The sequence below is a fragment of the Leucoraja erinacea genome, chromosome 29 (assembly GCF_028641065.1).
Source record: "Leucoraja erinacea ecotype New England chromosome 29, Leri_hhj_1, whole genome shotgun sequence".
Taxonomy (NCBI): Eukaryota; Metazoa; Chordata; class Chondrichthyes; order Rajiformes; family Rajidae; genus Leucoraja; species Leucoraja erinaceus.
In genome coordinates this window covers 9,567,257-9,586,807 of record NC_073405.1, presented here as the reverse complement: position 1 = coordinate 9,586,807, position 19,551 = coordinate 9,567,257, and the positions used below count along the sequence as shown (strand labels likewise).

The following is a 19,551-nucleotide window of genomic DNA, read 5'->3' as shown; positions in this document are numbered from 1 at the left end:
AGACTAGTAATGCAAAATTCTACATTTTTTTCCCTTTTAAATTTAAAATACCCCCAAAAAACTGTTGCTTCGTCAGAATTATCAAAACATTAATGTAATCATGGTGTGCTATAACTCTAAAGGAATGCTTATTGGAAGAAATTGATTTGGACAAAATTATCATAAATATAGTACAGTTTCCATAATGTATTTTATAATTGTTTCAAAAAGAATTGATATCTTAGTTTTGTGCAAATCCATTAGCTTTAGTATTATTAAACATGTGAATATAGTTTCAATGTACACTTGCAGAGTACTTTGGCAAAGGTGAGAAGAAAAACTGCAAATTTCGTGCTGCCAATATTATTGAACTGGGTGAAGATTTGAGATTTAATGGGGGTTTTTTAAAAAGTAAACATCTTAATTGAAGCACTGCAATTCTGCTGGAGATTTTCCTTTGAACAAGGGGATAAATTAAGAAGCCTGATAGCCCCTGAGTCTCCCGAGACTATTTGAACAAGAGCCACAAAGGTGTAGCCAGTATTTACCAATCTTTCCTATCTAAATATGCTCCGCTCAAGCATTATTTCATGAATTGGAGGCATGAGAATCTCAGGAAAAAAATAATATAGTCATAATAATTGACTAAAATGGTGTCACCAGATGCAGCCTTCATTATATTGCTGTCTGAAATACCTGGGTCCAAGGTAAATGCCGTAAATTAGTGATTGTAATCCTTTTGATGTAATGGATGTTCTGCACCCATTAGCTTTTAGTTTTTACTCGAGGTTGGGCATTGTTGGTTATAAGACGTTATCTACTAATTTAGTTATCTTTGTGCGATCAGCCACAGTTTCACATAGCTTTGGTCACGTGTATGGAGGTACAGTGACAAGCTTTGCTATTGGGATTTAGGATTTCATAATTTAAGCTGCTACACTATAGAATTGAGATGGTATTCAGTCAAATTGTGTATTCTCAATTGCCTTTCAAATGTAAATTCTTAAATATTCTTATTAGATTCTTCTGCAAGAAAATATTTACCAGATTGAGGCTAATATTTTATTCCTTGTACAGTTCTCATCTCCCTCTCTTCTGGAATGCCGAATCATAGCGCCAGCATTCAGGTAACTGTTTTTCTCAGCAGTATCATCCTCTGTCAGAATACAATATGTGCATATTTTTCATCAGCTAATAGTTCTGCATAATTTTCCATTATTTTTTCTGGACTCCCGTTGACGGTTTATTTAATTTGTTTTATGTGTTTGGGTTTTAGTCATGGAATACGTTTTTGGTTCCTGCCCTAACAGTGATTTAATATTGAAAATGTGTCAACAACATTTAAATATTGAAGTCCTTTTGCAAATTCTTAAGGACACATTTTTAAGTGTTAATGCCATTTCAATATGATGTGTTTGTTGGAATCCTGATCATAATCATGTGTGGCAAGTTATTTTTGGTGTAGATTTGATTTTTGCTCATCTTTCTGCTTAGCAGTTATAGATTATTCAGGGTTTTCTTAATATTACAACATATGACATTCTTTTCTTCTGTTCAGCTTTGTGTGCAGAAGTTGCGAATACTGATTGAAGATTCTGACCAAAACTGTAAGTAGGTAGTTTTGTACTTATTTCATTAGTTTAGAAGTGAAAGTATACTGCTAGTCCTTAGTACTCCCACTGTTCACAGCTTGCCCAATTGAGAGAAGAGCATTTTGTTTTCATGTTTTGCTACAGTATATTTCCGTCAACCAGTTATCAATCCATCCGTGTTCTCCAATTCTCTGGTCTCTTTGTCGGCCAACCTTCTGCATGGGAGGCATCCTTGAAAACTTAATGAAAATCTAAATGCACCATGTCCACTTTTTTTTTTTCTCTCTCTATCTTGCATATTTGCATGTCAAATTGTTAGAGTTCCTATAGAGGCGTCCACTACCTTTCAGAGGGTCTGCATTCTGAGAAAACTGTCCGTATCCCAACTTTCTGTAATGTGGACCCCCTTTTCCCATTGAATCTCATGTTGTGGGTGGAGATGTGTTTCCACATGATGTTTTTCCCTCATATGAAGCCATTTTGTCAGCAAAGACAAAATGACCTTCCACCACTATTTAACAGCTGAGGCCAAAATTAGTCTTGGGGGATAGACAAGGTTCACAGAAGGAAGGATTCAGCAAGTAGGAATATCGGGGAAAGGATTTACGAAGTGGGGATATCAAGGGATGGGATTAGAGGATCGGGGTTCAAAGTGAAAAGGTGTTGAACAGGTTTCTGGAACTATACACTGTTCTGCGTTTGGACCTCACTAGGCTAGGACATTGTTGGGCAACAATATTTTGTCGTAGTCACATTGTGACTCTTGCCCAAGAGATCAGTTGTATGCTTGTAGACTATTCTTAACTATTGAATCAGGGATGAATTTTTTAATGAAATTTAATTCAGTACAGGTGAATTTTAATTTTGAAACTTGGCTCTGAATTTTGGTTCCTTCGCCAGAATATTAATGTGGAGTTTATTTAATAGAGCTTAATATTAATTAATAGAGCTTAACAGAAACAGAGCCTCAAGGAACCTGAGCTTTTGCAACTGTCGGTTTTTACTTTATAAAAAACGTTACTTTTTGTTGATCATTGATTTTAATTTTTGTTGTTTATATATTATAATGATGACAAATTGCCAAAGATTCTAAACTGTTTCACAGTGAAGTATCTGGGTTTGCTGGCCATGTCGAAAATTTTGAAGACTCATCCCAAATCTGTACAATCCCACAAGGATCTAATTTTACAGTGTCTGGATGACAAGGATGAATCTATACGACTCCGAGCTCTAGATCTTCTATATGGAATGGTAATTTACTTCTTCTTTCTCTGCTCTTTTGATGAAACACATGAAAATTGCAATACACTGTTAACCAACCACCTTTGCTAATGTATTGGGCGTTTTAAGTAGTAACTCAGTGGATTGAAAACATTTTACGATAATTAAACTGAAAATCTGAGAGTATTATAATCTTGTCGTCTCTATGTTGGCTACCCGTTCTTATCGATGGTAAATATCACAATATTTCAGAAGAATCGTAGCATGTGTAGAACTATATATCAAAATAATTTGGTATTATTCAAGAGAAAAGCATTGTTGAGATAATGGGAACAAACAGTATTTTTGTGACAACATGCAATAGGAATGTGTTGCACTGACTTTATTTGGATCCTAAATGATACATTGTCAAAGATCTTGAGCTTGTAAGTGCACTTCAGCTTTATAATATGTTTTCCTGCTTAACCACAACTGATTATGGACAGCCTGGACTTATTGTGAAAAACTGCTCTAGTTCTTGTAAACATAAGTTGTTGAACACAGCTTGATAGGATAATATAAGGCCTGTTATTGTACATGCAGTACATTTTGTGCATTTGAATGAGTTATAAATTCTTTAAAATGATATTGTATGTTTAAAATGACTTGCAATCTATATTGTTATTAACTCTCCTGGGCATTAAGTTTATTGGAAGTCAACCAACCTTCAGACCTAAATTATAATTTCTTATTATCTCTTATGTATTCTATCTCTTTCTTGGCATAGTAAAATAATTTAATTAGCATGCATCTACTCTTACAATTATGTAGGTGCTACTTTTGAAATCACCAGTTTATTTCTTAACTTTACTTATAAACCATACAAGTGTTCAGAATGCATTCTTTTCGTTTTGGCTTGATCTGAATGATGTAAACTGAAAGGTTAATTTTAATGAGATAGTTTTCTGTGTCTCTTCACTTAAGTCCTTAATCAACTTTACAAATAGAATTTCTTAGTTTCAAGACCACCATCTGTATCCTTTAACCCACTAAAAATCAGTTGCATTGCACATAATTGCAGAAAAGTTAAGTTGTTGGTTCACTTGGAATACGTGTCCAATTTTCTAATTTTTCACTTATCAATCTTGAATTCCATATTGCTGCTTGGACCGCTGGTTTGGAGTGGGTATCTTTATTGCTAACAAGTGTAAGCGGAAGGAAATAAGACCATTTCGTTTAAATGTAATGCAATTTATCGTTTGTAAAGATTGTACTTTGTTGTATTGGATGATAAAATGCTGAAGAACATCAATTGTGTTCAAATTTTGGATACTTCTAATTAAGCTTATAGTTCGACAGCACCTAAACATTTTTTGAAAACATATTGTAGGTTTCAAAGAAGAATCTGATGGAAATTGTGAAGAAATTAATGATTCATGTCGATAAAGCAGAGGGCACAACGTATAGAGATGAACTCCTGACAAAAATCATTGACATATGTAGTCAATCCAACTATCAATACATCACCAATTTTGAATGGTGAGTTATCCGCCCCTATAAAACACATGTTGGTTTGTTTACCTCCATCTAGAAACCTATTTAAAAAAAAATAAAAATGAACGCTGATACTTGCTAATGGTTTATGAATGAATCATGTTTTTACTCCAAAACATTTTTAATATACATGAGCTTCCCTTTTTTAAATCATAGGTACATTAGCATTCTGGTGGAACTGACTCGACTGGAAGGCACACGACATGGTCACCTAATTGCAGCACAAATGCTTGATGTAGCTATCCGGGTGAAGGCCATTCGAGCCTTTGCGGTGTCACAGATGGCTATGTTGTTAGATAATGCCCATCTACTTGCTGGCAATAATCAAAGGAATGGAATTTGTGAAGTTCTGTATGCTGCAGCGTGGATTTGTGGTGAATTTTCAGAGTAAGTACTGCCTAAAATAAGGAAACGGTGTCACAATGTGAATGCATGTATTTGTGCTGAAGATGTAAAATTTGTAAACCAAAACCCCGAGAACTGCACAGGCCTATTTGAGTAAATGTGCATGGTTTTTAATGCTAGATTCTTGTGAAACTTTATTAGATAAAAATTACCTTAGCAGGTTGGTACAAAATGGGATAACATAGACTCAGTGTGAGTGGGTGATCGATCGTCAGTATGGATTTGATGGGCCGAAGGGCCTGTTTCCATTTTGTATCTTTCAATCAATCAATCAATTAATTAATCCATTGTTTCATAAGGCCATTGACTTGGGGCCACATCTTGGTTATCTGTAGGGGGAAAAAAACAAGTTGCTGGAGGATCTCAGTGGGCCACGCAGCATTTGTGGAGACAAAGGGGTAATCACACTTTTGACCAAGACTTTGTACCATGACTGGGTGTGTAAAGAGGTGTCACTACATTTATGTTGTTTGTTTCATAACTCATACCTGTTTAACAAAATTGATCTTTCAATCAGTCAAAAGAGAAATCCGTTTAACCTTTATTGTGTCAACTAGTTGAAAACCACTTGCAAGAAATTGCACTTAATATTTCAACTTGTGCATTTACCAGACATCTTCAAGAGCCTAATCAAACACTGGAAGCTATGCTGAAGTCCAAAGTCACAACACTACCAGGGCACATACAGGCAGTTTACGTGCAGAATGCTGCAAAACTATACGCATCAATATTTGCAACAACACGAGCAAGCAGGTGACAAGAAGGCTGCTGAGGAAATAACACAAATTTTAATTGACAAGCTACCCCAGTTTGTTCAGAATGCAGATCTTGAAGTGCAGGAGCGGGTACGTGAGCAGCATTTCCTTTCACAGTTTCACTGTGCACATTGTAATTCTCCTGCTATGTCCATTATTATATTTTCTTTGTCATATTCTTCATTTGTTGTTATAAAACTACTATGAATTACTTTAATTGATAGGTGTTTAGCTCTTCTCTCATCACCAAAATAATAAGCCACCAAATAAGTGTGTATTTTCTATTGACCATTTTTCCCATCGACAAACACTGAAGTTTTGCTTAACTGCCCTGTCTCGTAGGCCTAGGTTTATTATTGTCACTTTACCAAGGTACCGTGAGGAGTTATTAGATGATACTATACACAAGTACAATCAGGCTACATACAAGTACAGAAACTTCCCGACTTGCGCAAGGGTTATGTTCCTTAAACCCTTAGTCAGTCAGTATATCAGATTTTATACAAGTTTGAATCATCTTAAATCTAGGTAGAAACAAAGAGTGCAAAGAGTGGTGGTAGAGTTGTTGCCTTACAGCGCCAGAGACCTAGGTTCGATCATGACTATGGGTGCTGTCCATACAGAGTGTGTACATTCTCCCTGTGACCAAATGGGGTTTCCCCAGTTCCGGTTTCCTCCCATATTCCAAAGATGTGCAGGTTTGTAGGTTAATTGGCTTCTGTAAATTGTCCGTAGTGTGGAGGATAACGCTAGTGTATGAGGGATCGCTTGTTGGCGTGGACTTGGTGGGCCGCAGGGCTGGTTTCCACGCTGTATCTCTTCCACCTTGGAATATGTCAGCGACTCTGGAAGAGGCGGTGATGGAGCGGGGAGCAGCGGAGTGGATAAAATGACGGTTGGAGACCGTCGGGGACTTTCGAGGAGGAGGAGGAAGAGGCAGCGGTGGAGTGGACAAAATGATGGCCAACAGGAAGAATCGGCTGCTGGTGATATGGGAGGGTGGCCCATGGTGACCAAGTACGCCCGGCCGGTAGCGGCCGCCAGAATACTGTCGGCCAGAGGCTACGAGGTGAGCAGCAACAACGGTGCATTTTTAATGTTACGCATTGTTGTCTTTTATTGTTCAGGCTTCGTGTATTCTTCAACTGATTAAATACATACATAAACTTCAAGCTAAGGATATCCCCGTGGCAGAAGAAGTCATGGCCTTATTTAGTGGAGAACTAAATCCTGTTGCTCCTAAAGCACAGAAGAAAGTCCCACTGCCAGATGGGTAAGACTTCTATTTTCACCATTTGTTCTTAATAGCTGTTCACTGATCTACCCGATTCCCTGTGGTTTGGCCAAATAGAGCTGACAATCAAATTGGATTCTCTAACATTTTCTGAACAGCAAATTTATTGCTGTATATATTAATCTTAATTATTAATATCAACACAGCTACTTTTATGCCAAAGCGATAAAAATCCATCCTTTTCCAAACCAATAAGAATAGCAGTTTCTATAGTGCTGCCCAAGGAACATTGAAGATAATGATTTTTTTGTTCATATTGGTAAACATTGATAAATGTTAGGATCTCTATCTTTAATGAGAAAACTTGCTCTATAACTTATTGGAATTTATTAATCTACCGCCAGGTGGTACTTGTAAAATTGAATTGTAATTGGATTTTACAATTTTTAATACAACAAAACAGCCAAATAAACTGATTTATAGGTGTATGTCAATTTAAGCATATTTACTCTATAATTTGGTAAATGCCTGCACTAGTTTTAAAGGTGTATGTTCATCGATAAATTGTCTGCCTCCATCGTTAATTTGGACAATAAATGCCTAAAAATATTAATTTTAGCTTTCCCCTTTGTTATAATCTACTCCGCACAACAGAAATAATGAAAGATTTATCAGAGTTTCCCCTTAAAATCCCAACTCAGACTTTGAAATTAAACAGAATAACCATTCTGGGTCAAAAGCACAGAATCCCTAATAGGATTAGTAGTGATTAATTTAGTATATATATCCTATAGAACATATTAGTCGGAGAATGCTGAAAAAGATTTTGGATTGGGTCTTTTAGTATTAAGGGGCTGCCCCACTTGGGAAACCTAATTGGTGAGGTTAGAAGTGTTTAAAAAAAATTTTTTTTTTAAAATGACATGTTGAAGACCTCCTTCAACTGTGTTGAAGACCAGCTTCGACTAGCTACGACTAACTTCGGGAAAATTGGACACCGAATAGTGGAGAGTGATGGCGATCTCCTTCAACCTCCCTTCGACTATGATGAAGACTCTCTACGACTACCTTCAACTACTGTTGATTACCTACGACTAACATGCTGACCTACTACGACAAAATTTACGAGTAACAAAAAAGTGTCGATTTTTTCCATGGCGACCTTTTTTTAAGCGCGGTCATTTTTTTAACTTATTGAAAAAAACGCCGCGTCCTAGCTGAGGCCTCGAGTACGCGGAGACCAATCTCGAGCATGAAGGAGAGTTACGATGACCTCCTACGACCTTGTGTCGACCATGCTGCAAGTATGAGTCGAGGGCAAACTCGCAAGAACTCGCGGATTAGGTCGCCCAAGTGGGACAGGCCCTTTATTCTTGACTAACTAAGTTCCCTGTATCTGAGAGAACAATGATTAAACAGCCACAAGTTCTAGAGAAAATACAGGTTACCTTGGATCAATATTAGATGCTCCTCCTCCACCAAACCTGGTGCGTCAATATGCATACAGTTGCACTTGTCTACCAAATTAGAAGACCACTTTGAAAAGGTAATTAAGTTTGCATGTGTGTCAGAGATGGGAAGACAAATAAGGTAGACACAAAATGCAGGAGTAACTCAGCAGGACAGGCAGCAATATATAGGTTTGAGATGGAAAAATACCTTTATTTAACTTTTCTCCCTTTCCAGGTTGGACCTTGATGCCTGGATTAATGATGCACCTTCAGAAAGCTCTTCAGACGATGAAAACACTAAGAAAACAATCTTCCATGAGGAGGAACAAAGAAGTATCAGGCATAGACAGCCAGAAATGGATGAAGATGAGCTTGCGAGGGTAATTTCTAACTTCAACATCTAAATGACCCTGTTTTGCAATGTCCGGTTGCTAACGGATTTCTGAAGTTAAATTGAGAGAGTGTTGCATTTCTCTGAATTGGATTTGGAAATTCACTTTGATAGAAAAGTTAACATCGCAATCACAAATAAATATTTGCACAAATTCCCGTTTTTTGACCCAGAATCTGTAGGTATTTTGGTAGTTTGAGGATTTTTCGTACAATGGGAAGGCTTCAAATAATAAAAAAATATATTGTTTTTAATATGAGAGTTTTTTTTTTCCTCATCCTAGAGGCGAGAAGTACGAAAACAAGAGCAGGCAAGCAATCCATTTTACATCAAAAGTTCCCCATCTCCCCAGAAGGTGAGTTGAGCACACACAATTTTATTCTTGCTGTATTTTCTCTTCAGTATTGTGATTTTGATGCAGCTTCAATTTTCTTCGATGGAATGTGGATGTTTTACTTTCAATTCAGGGCTTCCATAAATCTAGCTGGGCCTGAAATTGAACCATCAATCTCAATTGTATATTTACTCTCTTCACTTCCAACTGGCCTTGAATTTAGACTGAATATACTGTTTGTGATTTGTCATTAAAGTAAAGCAAATGGAACAAATAGATAACATGAGAGTCATTCCTCTGACTTGATTCAAGTACAGTGAGGTGCAGGTACAATGAAAATGCTGCTAGCAGCAGCATTTTAAGGACATAGACACAGGCACATAAACACATAAATTATGCATACATTGCTCATAGATTCTGCAAGACAAGAAACCAAGACTGAGGGGGAAAAAACAAGATGGTGTAAAACACAAATTAGAAACCAAGACTGTATTAGCGCATGAGGTGGTTCATAGTGTTACATTCCTACAGTAGGATTAGAATTTTACAGGTTGATTCAAGAACCTGATAATTGCAAGAAATAGTTGTTCCTGAACCTGGTGGTGTGTGAACTTGGGTTTCTGTACCTCCTGAGAAGTGGGTCTTAAAATGGGGACCCTCTGATGATAAATGTCATCTTGTGGTAACGTCCCATACAGGTGTTTTCATAGGTGGGAAGGGCTAAAGACTATCATTCCAAGTCGTCATATACTTGGAGGCTCAAGGGTTGATTTATTTGTATTGTTTTACGTCATCGGCGAGAGCAGAGTTTGAAGGGTTGCAGTTGGCTTGGATTTCTTGGAAGAATGGAAATAATCCTGGATTTACATCCTGATTTTGTGTTCATTAATTTAGTTGAAAACATGGATGATGGCTACAAACAGAGTTGGACTTTGGATAGAATGTGGGATACACACGCCTGCCGGCCATTTCCGCCTAGACTCTCACTGAGTTGCCTCTTCTAGCTTTTGGAAATTTTAATTTCATTAAAGATAAAGTCAAGTGAGCTTTAATTGAAATACTTTTGTTCTTCACATTTGATAAGCATGTGAAGCTTTTCCATTGATGGCAACATTTTAGAATGCATGAACTTGCATAATTGTGAAGGTGAGAATCATGACCAATTGATCTGTTTAATTTCAGAATTACCAGGATGCTAGTGGGGTGGACCACATACCTGTGGTGCAGATTGATCTTACGGTGCCATTGAGAGTACCAGGTAATTGTGTTCCATGTACTGAATGTAAGGTAGTTATAGATAATTGGTGGTTTCCTGTACAGAAGAAATCTAGTGGAATTCATTTTTATTAACTATTATTTTATAGCTAAGCATTGCATGGACTAAATTTATTTGTTTAGCGAGAACGCCACTTCTTTGTGAAGCAGCATTATATTTGGCAAACTATATTTAACGTGTGAGAACCTGCTGACTAATAAAATAAATGAGATCAAGAGCACCACTGATTCCTCGAGGCAGAGCTAACCAATTGTCAGCCAGAATGGGATGTGTAATTAATATAGCCAACCATCTAAATTATTTGATAGGAAAGATTCGATATCCGATGACAGTGTCATCTGCAAATGTTGAAGCAGACACATTAGAGTTGAAGGCACAAGGATCTGCAGATGCTGTCATCTTTTGCAGATTTCTGGAGGACATTTTGCAGATTTCTGGAGGATAGGAGATAATAGAAAGAATCTGAAGAAGGGTCACAACCTGAAATGTCACCTATCCATGTCCAAAAATGGTGTCTGACCTCCCCCCCCACCCCCGAGTTACTCCAGCACGTGTTCCAATTAGAGTTGAAAATGTTTTGATTTGAGAAGTTGTGATCTAACTTGCGCCCCCTTTACCTTAAATTCTTTATAGACAGTTATTTGTATATTGTTTAGATGCAGTGATCTATGTTGTATTGATGTGCACAGGAATGCCTTTGTCAGATCAGTATCTTAAGCTGGAAGAAGAACGCAGGCAACAACAGAGACAGGACAGAGAGAAAAAGAAGAAGAAACAAAAGAGAGACAAGAAAGGCAAACGTCGCCATGATTCACTTCATACAGAAAGTGATGAAGACATTGCTCCAGTTCATCAAGTGGACATTATTACTGAAGAAATGCCTGAGGTTAGACTTAAAACGTCTATAGCACCTTTTGCTGTCAGATTAATTTAAGTGGTTGAATTGCATGAAGCCAATTGCATGAATTGCATTGGATAAAGCACAGAAACAGACCCTCCAACCTTATTTTTTTTTAAATAACCATCTTCACTCTCTATGATACCTCCCAGTGTAGTGTCATCTGCTGACGTACTAATCATGCCTTATACAATCTCATCCAAATCATTGATATAACGGTCTTATAGAAACTTACAAAATTCTTAAGTGGTTGGACAGTCTAGATGCAGGAAGATTATTCCCGATGTTGGGGAAGTCCAGACCTAGGGGTCACAGTTTAAGGATAAGAGGGAAGTCTTTTAGGACCGAGATGAGAAAATCATTTTTTACACAGTGGTGAATCTGTGGAATTCTCTGCCACAGAAGGTAGTTGAGGCCAGTTCATTGGCTGTATTTAAGAGGAAGTTAGATGTGGCCCTTGTGGCTAAAGGGATCAGGGGGTATGGAGAGAAGGCAGGGATGGGATACTGAGTTGGATGATCAGCCATGATCATATTGAATGGCGGTGCAGGTTCGAAGGGCCGAATGGCTTACTCCTGCACCTATTTTCTATGTTTCCATAAACAGCAATAATCTAGTTCTAGCACCAATCCCTGAGCCACATCACTCATCACAGGCCTCCTGTCCCAAAAGCATTCTTTAATCGCCACCCTCTGCTTCCTTCCCTGAAGCCAATTCTTTATCCAATCTGCTAGCTCCCCCTGGATCACATGCATTCTAACCTTCTGGAGGAGCCTAAAAAAGGCTATGCTGAGGACCATGTAGACAACATATACGGCTTTGCCCTCGTCAAACATTACCATTTCAAAAAGCTCAAACAAATTTGCAAGATATGATCTCCCATGTACAAAACCATGCTATCCCTAATCGGCCTCTGATAATCTAAATGCATATATATCTTATCCTTCAGCATCCGCTCCAGTAACCTACCTGCCGCAGATGTTGGGCTCACTGGTCTATAGTTCTCTGGGTTTTCCTTGCAGCCCTTCTTAATTAGAAGTCATCTGGTACATCATCAGTGTCTAATGATGATTCATATCTCAACTAGGGCTCCTGTAATTTTGTCTCTCGCCTCCTACAGTCACCTTGAATATATCAGAACAGGCCCAGGAGATTCATCTACCTTCAGAAGCCCTAAGACATCATGTACCTCCTCAACCTTAATACGGGCTGTCCTTAATACATCTCCATTAACTGTCCCAAGTTCCCTGATTTTCATGTTTCTGTCATTGGTAAGAACAGAGAAGAAAAACTCGTTGAGGCCTTGCCCATCTCCTGCGGCTCCATGTGTAGATGACCGCTTTACTTTCTGAGGAGCCCTATTTTGTCTCTAGTTACCCTCTTCCCCTTAATGTGCTTATAAAATCTCTGGATTCTCTTTCATTTTATCTGCCAGAGTGAATTCCTGTCCTCTTTTTGCCCTCCTCTTAAGTACGCGTCTCAGTCCCCTAAACTCCTCCGGGTATATACTTGATCTATCTGACCAGAGCCTCAATTTGTCTCATCATCCAGAGTTCCTTTTTCCCAGCTGCCCTGCCCTTCGTTCTAACAGGAAGATGCATGCCTTGAATTCTCACAATCACTCTTTTAAAAGCATCCCATTTCCCAGACTTCTCTTTACCTGCAAACATCCTATTCCAAACAACTCTAGCCCAGATTCCTGTGTAATACCATCAAAGTTGGCCTTGCCCCAATTCAGAACTTTAACTTGGGGGCCTCTCCTCGCCCACAATTATTTTAAAGCTAAAAGAATTCTGGTTGCTGGTCCCAGAAGGATTGTCACTGACACTTCCGTCACTTGCCTTTCTCAATTTCCTAAGTGTAGGTTAAGCTTTGCCCTCTCCCTTGTAAGGTCCTTCCGTATTGCCTGAGGAAACTTTCCTGAACATATTTGACAAATTAACTCTGCACAAAAATATAATGTATTTTTCTGAAATGTTCCTAACATTTCTCAATAAAATGTTAAATATAAGTTGCACTTATTATTTTTTTAAAAGTATTATTCATCTATCTTTTTGGTGTACCCAGTAATTATTATTTTACCGCATTGGTACATCGACTGGCGAAGGAATCCCAGATTCATTGTGGATTGCTGAACTAAATGTAATTTTAATGTGCTACTGAGGGTGTACTGCTGTGATGCATCATGTATTTAATTGAGATTTAATCCAAACTATCTTTTCTGCGCACTATCTTTTAAGATCCTGTCTCATTTTTTAAAGAAGTCCAGGTATTGTAGCCTCAGTCAGATAACATCTAAGAAATAGATAAATTAGTCAGGCATTACACTTTTACTTTTGGGGAATCAGCGTGCATAGTAGCAGCCCTATTTGCCTAGTCTATCAATTCACGTCAAAATGTTTTTGTGAAAATATTAGGACCAATTTTTCAGGACGTGAAGCAGCCCTATTCAAAGGCAGATATTCTCTCTCCCATCCCCCCAACTTGTGCATGAATCTTTCTGTCCTTGCATTCCCTCGTGTACACGGTTATGAGCTATACACAGTTCTGTGCTCTGTTCAGTAATGCAGGCTCCATATGATACTCGCTCTCTCCACTTGTTCTTACTTTTATTTGCCTTCTCACTTGCCTTCATTCTGCTGTGTTCACTTGCTCCTTGCATTTGGTTTCGCCCACTGTAACGTTCACATTAACGTGAAATTGATGGATTAGGCAGGGGCATTGAATGACAAAGGAAAGTTTAAGATACTGTTTCGTTGGTTTTCAAACAAAACTTTACCAAAATATAATTTGCAAATGCTTGTTGGGTTTTGTTTAGAATGCCTTGCCAAGTGATGATGATGATGACAAAGATCCCAACGATCCATACAAAGCATTGGATATTGATCTAGATAAGTAAGTATACGTTAATCATTTTTTGTGAGACTGATTTTGAAACAATCTTTATTTTTTTGCAATCGATGTTTATGAATGCTTATGCAAATTATTTATGCTCTTTTTGGTCTTGTATAAGTTAGGTCATTCTTGAGTACTGAAGCCGCACATTTGTATAATTAACCTGAATAAGATTTTATTTTAATATTTGATGACAATTTTTATGGACTTGACTAAATCCAGGCAGTATTTTTACAACAGATGATTTCCTTTATTTAAAAAAAAAAGACATTTGTAATTTTTGATCATCAAATTTAAATGCTCTATAAAAGATATAATTTCACATCTATTTCTCTCAGATACCTTTTGTCTCATTAGATTTGGTTCTCTTTCTCTTGTTTTCCTTCCTTGCTCCTTTTATAGCTTCTCTCAGAGCTTTTAGTGACCAGGTTTACATCTTGAGCTGGCTGCCTGTTATTGCATCAAATGAGTCACATGAGCTGACTTTCTATTTTTGTTTCCTCTTATTCCGTTTCTCTATTACGTCTTTGGCCTGAAGCCCCCAGGGTGTGCATCCACTGTCAAATCTTTGTTAAATAGGAAATTGCAAAGCACATGAGCTGCTTTTAATGAAATACATAAATATTTTAAACATGTGTTGAACCTGCATCACTTTATATAATTTAACAAAATCCTTCTCCATTTGCATAATAGTACAAACAGAAGCCATTCAGCATGGAAGCTGGCCCTTCAGCCAATTCATCCATGCCAGCCAAGATGCCCCATCTAAGCTAGTCCCTTTTGTCCATGTTTGGCCCACATCCCTTTTAACCTTTACCACATTATTTTTTAAATGCTGTTGCAGTACCTGCAAATCTACCTCGTCGGTAGCTCGTTCCGTATACGCACAAATCTCTTGAGTTAAAAAATTGCCCTTCAGATTCTTATTAAATCATAACTTGCATATCAATTGACCTTGGAATATAATTAACTGAATTTGTAATACTTCTTAACATGTTATTATTTTTAAATATTGAATGGATCATTTAACGTGGCTTATGTAAATGCACATATAAGTTTTGACGCATTAACTTTCTCAATTTTCGCCACTCCCCCCCCCCCTCACCGTCCCCATACTCTCGCACACACCTCCATCTTAATATTGAATAAGTTATTAACTTCTGGCACTACAGCCTTTTGTTTATAACTGTTGATTTGTAATGTAACTACAATGATAGCTGAATGTGTTATGGTAACACAACACTTTATTGCATCAATGATAAGTTCTATAATTGATCCTAAATGAATATCACATTTATGGCTATTTAATGGTTCTGTGACTTTTTTTTCTTTCTCTCTATACATTTAATATGCCGCTCCATGTTTCTCTGTCATTCTCTCTCTGTCATTCTTTCTCCTGCTCGCAAAACCACCCTCTTTGTGTCCCAACAAAAGTTTAAAACCTCTGAAAAAAGGAAGGTATGTAACATTGTGTTTGCTCTTGACCTTGAATCAATCCGTTTGAGTTGAAGATGGGTTTGATGTGTTTTTAAAGATTTAACCCTTTGAAATCAAGAGCATAATATTCATAATACAAAAAGTTTATTTTGTCAAAAGCCAAGTAATGGCAAATGCAATCAGTTTTCGGCGACTCGATTTTCTTAACACATTCATATTCACGATTTCAATAATCAAAGGGTTAAACACAGCTTTGGTATGGGCAAATGCCATGCAGTTCATTGGAAATTCTTACAGTTAGTTTCAAATTTCTATTATCTGACTTTCTCTCATTGTGTCTGACAACATCACAAAATAAGTAATTTCTATTCTGTTTATATTCACCCCTTAATGCCCATGAATACTTGATAACTGGCTTTGTTGATTCCTATTCTCCTTCTGTGTATTAGGCATGTTGGTGTTCTGACTGTTAGTGCAGTATTGATATATTTAAGACCTAAACCTAGGTGTTCATATTTTCTCCCAGTTTGATAAACTGTTCTCAGCATTCTACGTTCAAAAATCTCTAATTATTATGTGTCTGATTATATACACACAGTAACAAGATGCCTGTTATTTTCTGTTGTCAACCAGGTTACACATGTTCAGCTGTTTTACCATACCATAGAAATGTTAATGGCTTAAATAAAGTAGCAGTTTTGTAGACAGTGAAGATGTTGATCAAAAGTTACAGCAGGATCTTGATCAGCTGCATAAGTCAACTCGGGAGTGGCTAATGGAGTTTAATGCAGATACGTTCAAGGTGTTGCGTTTTGGGAAGCCAAACCAGGTCAGGACCTTCACAGGGAAGGTCAGGCTGTCAGGAATAGAGCAGAGGGTAAATAGGGAGGTATGTAGGGAGTTATAAAAAGGTGTTGGTACATTGACCTTCATCAGTCAGGGTGTTGAGTATTGAAGTTGGGACATTATGTTACAGTTGTTCAAGATGGCGGTGAAGCCGCATTGGGCACCCTGCCATCGGAAGGATGTCTTTAAGTTGGAAAGAGTGCAAAGAAAATTCACGAGGAAGTTGTCAGGACCCAAGGGCCTGAGCAGTAGGGAAAGGTTAGGCAGGCTAGGAGTTTACTCCTTGGAGCATAGGAAGCTGATGGGTGATCTTGTAGAGATGTGTAAAATCATGAGGGAAATAGATGGGGTGAATGCAGGGTCTTTTACCCAGGGTAAGGAAATAAAAAACAGAGGACATAGGTTTAAAGGAGAGGGGCAAAATTTAATAGGAACCTAAGGGGAAACGTTTTTTGTAGAGAGAGTTGTGGGCATATGGGACCAGCTGCCAGAGGAGGTAAGTGATTCGGGTACCATAACGGAATTCTAAAAATGCCTGTGTAGGAAGGAACTGCAGATGCTGGTTTAAACCGAAGATAGACCGAAAATTAAAAATGGAGTGACTCAGCAGGACAGGCAACATCTCTGGAGAGAAGGTATGGGCGACGTTTCAGGTCGTGATCCATCGTCAGACTAGTCTGGGGAATAGCAAACGAGAGATATAGATGATGATGTAGAATGATAAAGGACAATGAATGAAAGATATGCAAAAAAGTAACGATGATAAAGGAAATAGGCCATTGTCAGCTGTTTGTTGGGTGATGAGGTGAAGCTGGTGCACCTTGGGTGGGGAAGGGATGGAGAGATAGTGAATCCTGGGGTTACTTGAAGTTAGAGAAATCAATATTCATACCACTGGGCTGTAAGCTGCCCAAGCGAAATATGAGATGCTGTTCCTCCCATTTGCATTTAACCTCACACTGACAATGGAGGAAACCTTGGACAGAAAGATTAGTGTGTGAATGGGGAGAATTAAAAGTGTTTAGCAACCGGGAGATCAGGTAGAGCGGACTGAGCGAAGGTATTCAGTGAAAGTGGAGAAGGTAGAACCGGATGTGCAGGGCTGGGAAACAATAAGGTTGGAGGCTATGGAAGGCAGACAGCCAGAAGTGATAATCAGAAATGCTCTGTGAGATTAAGACTTGGACAGATAGATGGATGGGAAAGGTTGAGAGGAATTTGTGCCAAACCCAGGCAAATGGAACTGGAATAGATGGGCATCTTGGTCAGCATGGACAAGTTGGACTGAAGAGCCTGTTTCAATGATTCTATCGATCCAGCTTTATCCTCTCAAGCTTTGGTAATTAAAAAACACCTGGAAACCACAATTCATTATTGCGATCATTTTGATTATGTTTTGTATTGTTCTTCAAGTAGTTCTCTGAGAGAGCTATCTTGTCAAAGATGCTGATTATGGCCAAACAAATAATTTCAACAGATGTGCTGAGAATTGTCTTATCATGCTGTCTTGCAAGTGTTGTCTTCGATTTTCCAACTTGTGCGACTTCACTTGTTCCATGAATGAGTTAAAAATATTTTTGAATATGTTTGAATTTTAAGTTGTGGAAGAGTGAATGTAAATTCAAATCTTTTTTCATTTTCAAATCTTTATGAAGCTAATAGCCACTTAATTGTAAATCTTAATACATTTTAAAGGCCTTTGACAGATAATGAAAAGCTGCCTGTTAGGATGCACCGAATAAGTGAAAAGAAGTCACCAGAGATTGAAGCTGCTCCCGTGGAAGAAAAAAGCAAAAAACCTTCCAAGAAAGCGAAGAAAGAAAAGAAAGATAAAGAGAAACGAGTAAATTGAAATTGTTTAATACTTTAAGTAGTTTATGAAATTATTGCTCCTTGGGATTTTCAGAAATTGTTTAAATGATAGATCTATATTCTCTGAATCTCAGAAATCTAAATTTGATTCAAGTCAAGTCGTGAAGAGAGTTTATTGTCATGTGTCCCAGATAGGACAATGAAATTCTTGCTTGCTGCAGCACAACAGAATATTTTAAGCATAAATACAGATCAGATCAGATCAGTGTGACCCTATACCCTAGAATATATATATATACACATGTGTGTGTGTGTACACGCACACACACATATATATATGTGTACACACACATATATATATATACACATATATATATATATACACACACACATATATATAAATACACAGATAAAGTGCAATAGGCTGTTATAGTTCATAGTTTGTTTGAAGTTGTGTTTAATAGTATGATGGCTGTGGGGAAGAAGCTGTTCCTGAACCTGGATGTTGTAGATTTCAGGCTCCTGTACATTCTACCTGATGGCAGTGGAGAGATGAGTGTGTGGCCAGGGTGGTGTGGGTCCTTGATGAAGCTGGCAGCCTTTTTGCCTGCCCTATGTAAAAGTAAAATACTAGTTCTGATTAAGAAAGAAATTTGAAAAGCTACAAGAAGATATGAGGTTGCTTTGGCAAGTAAGGTGAAAGTAAATCCAAAGGATTTCTACAGCTATATTAATAGCAAAAGGATAACGAGGGATACAATTGGTCCATTAGAGAGTCAGAGTGGACAGCTATCTGCAGAGCCAAAAGAAATGGGGGAGATATTGAACAATTTATTTTCTTCCGTATTCATCAAGGAGAAGAATATTGAATTATGTGAGGTAAGGGAAACAAGTAGAGTAGCTATGGAAACTATGAGATTGAAAGAAGATGAAGTACTGACACTTTTGAGAAATATAAAAGTGGATAAGTCTCCAGGTCCGGACAGGATATTCCCTAGGACATTGAGGGAAGTTAATGTAGAAATAGCAGGGGCTATGACAGAAATATTTCAAATGTCATTAGAAACGGGAATAGTGCCGGAGGATTGGCGTACTGCGCATGTTGTTCCATTGTTTAAAAAGGGTTCTAAGAGTAAACCTAGCAATTATAGACCTGTTAGTTTGACGTCAGTGGTGGGCAAATTAATGGAAAGGATACTTAGAGATAATATATATATAAGCACCTGGATAAACAGGGTCCGATTAGGAACAGTCAACATGGATTTGTGCCTGGAAGGTCATGTTTGACTAATCTTCTTGAATTTTTTGAAGAGGTTACTCGGGAAATTGATGAGGGTAAAGTAGTGGATGTTGTATATATGGACTTCAGTAAGGCCTTTGACAAGGTTCCTCATGGAAGGTTGGTTAAGAAGGTTCAATTGTTGGGTATTAATGGTGGAGTAGCAAGATGGATTCAACAGTGGCTGAATGGGAGATGCCAGAGAGTAATGGT

The 19,551-nt window shown here is 37.9% G+C and overlaps 1 protein-coding gene across 1 annotated transcript in view; it reads left to right on the top strand.

Annotated features, from left to right (window-relative positions):
- The window catches only part of ap3d1 (adaptor related protein complex 3 subunit delta 1), a 75,605-nt gene that overhangs the window by 35,251 nt on the left and 20,803 nt on the right, over positions 1-19,551 (top strand). The window contains 14 exon segments of the mRNA XM_055658559.1: positions 1,057-1,106; positions 1,538-1,586; positions 2,677-2,822; positions 4,162-4,310; positions 4,482-4,712; positions 5,343-5,460; positions 5,462-5,575; positions 6,613-6,758; positions 8,406-8,550; positions 8,845-8,916; positions 10,078-10,153; positions 10,861-11,057; positions 13,888-13,964; positions 17,943-18,090. Coding sequence (XP_055514534.1) covers positions 1,057-1,106; positions 1,538-1,586; positions 2,677-2,822; positions 4,162-4,310; positions 4,482-4,712; positions 5,343-5,460; positions 5,462-5,575; positions 6,613-6,758; positions 8,406-8,550; positions 8,845-8,916; positions 10,078-10,153; positions 10,861-11,057; positions 13,888-13,964; positions 17,943-18,090 — 1,718 coding nt within the window.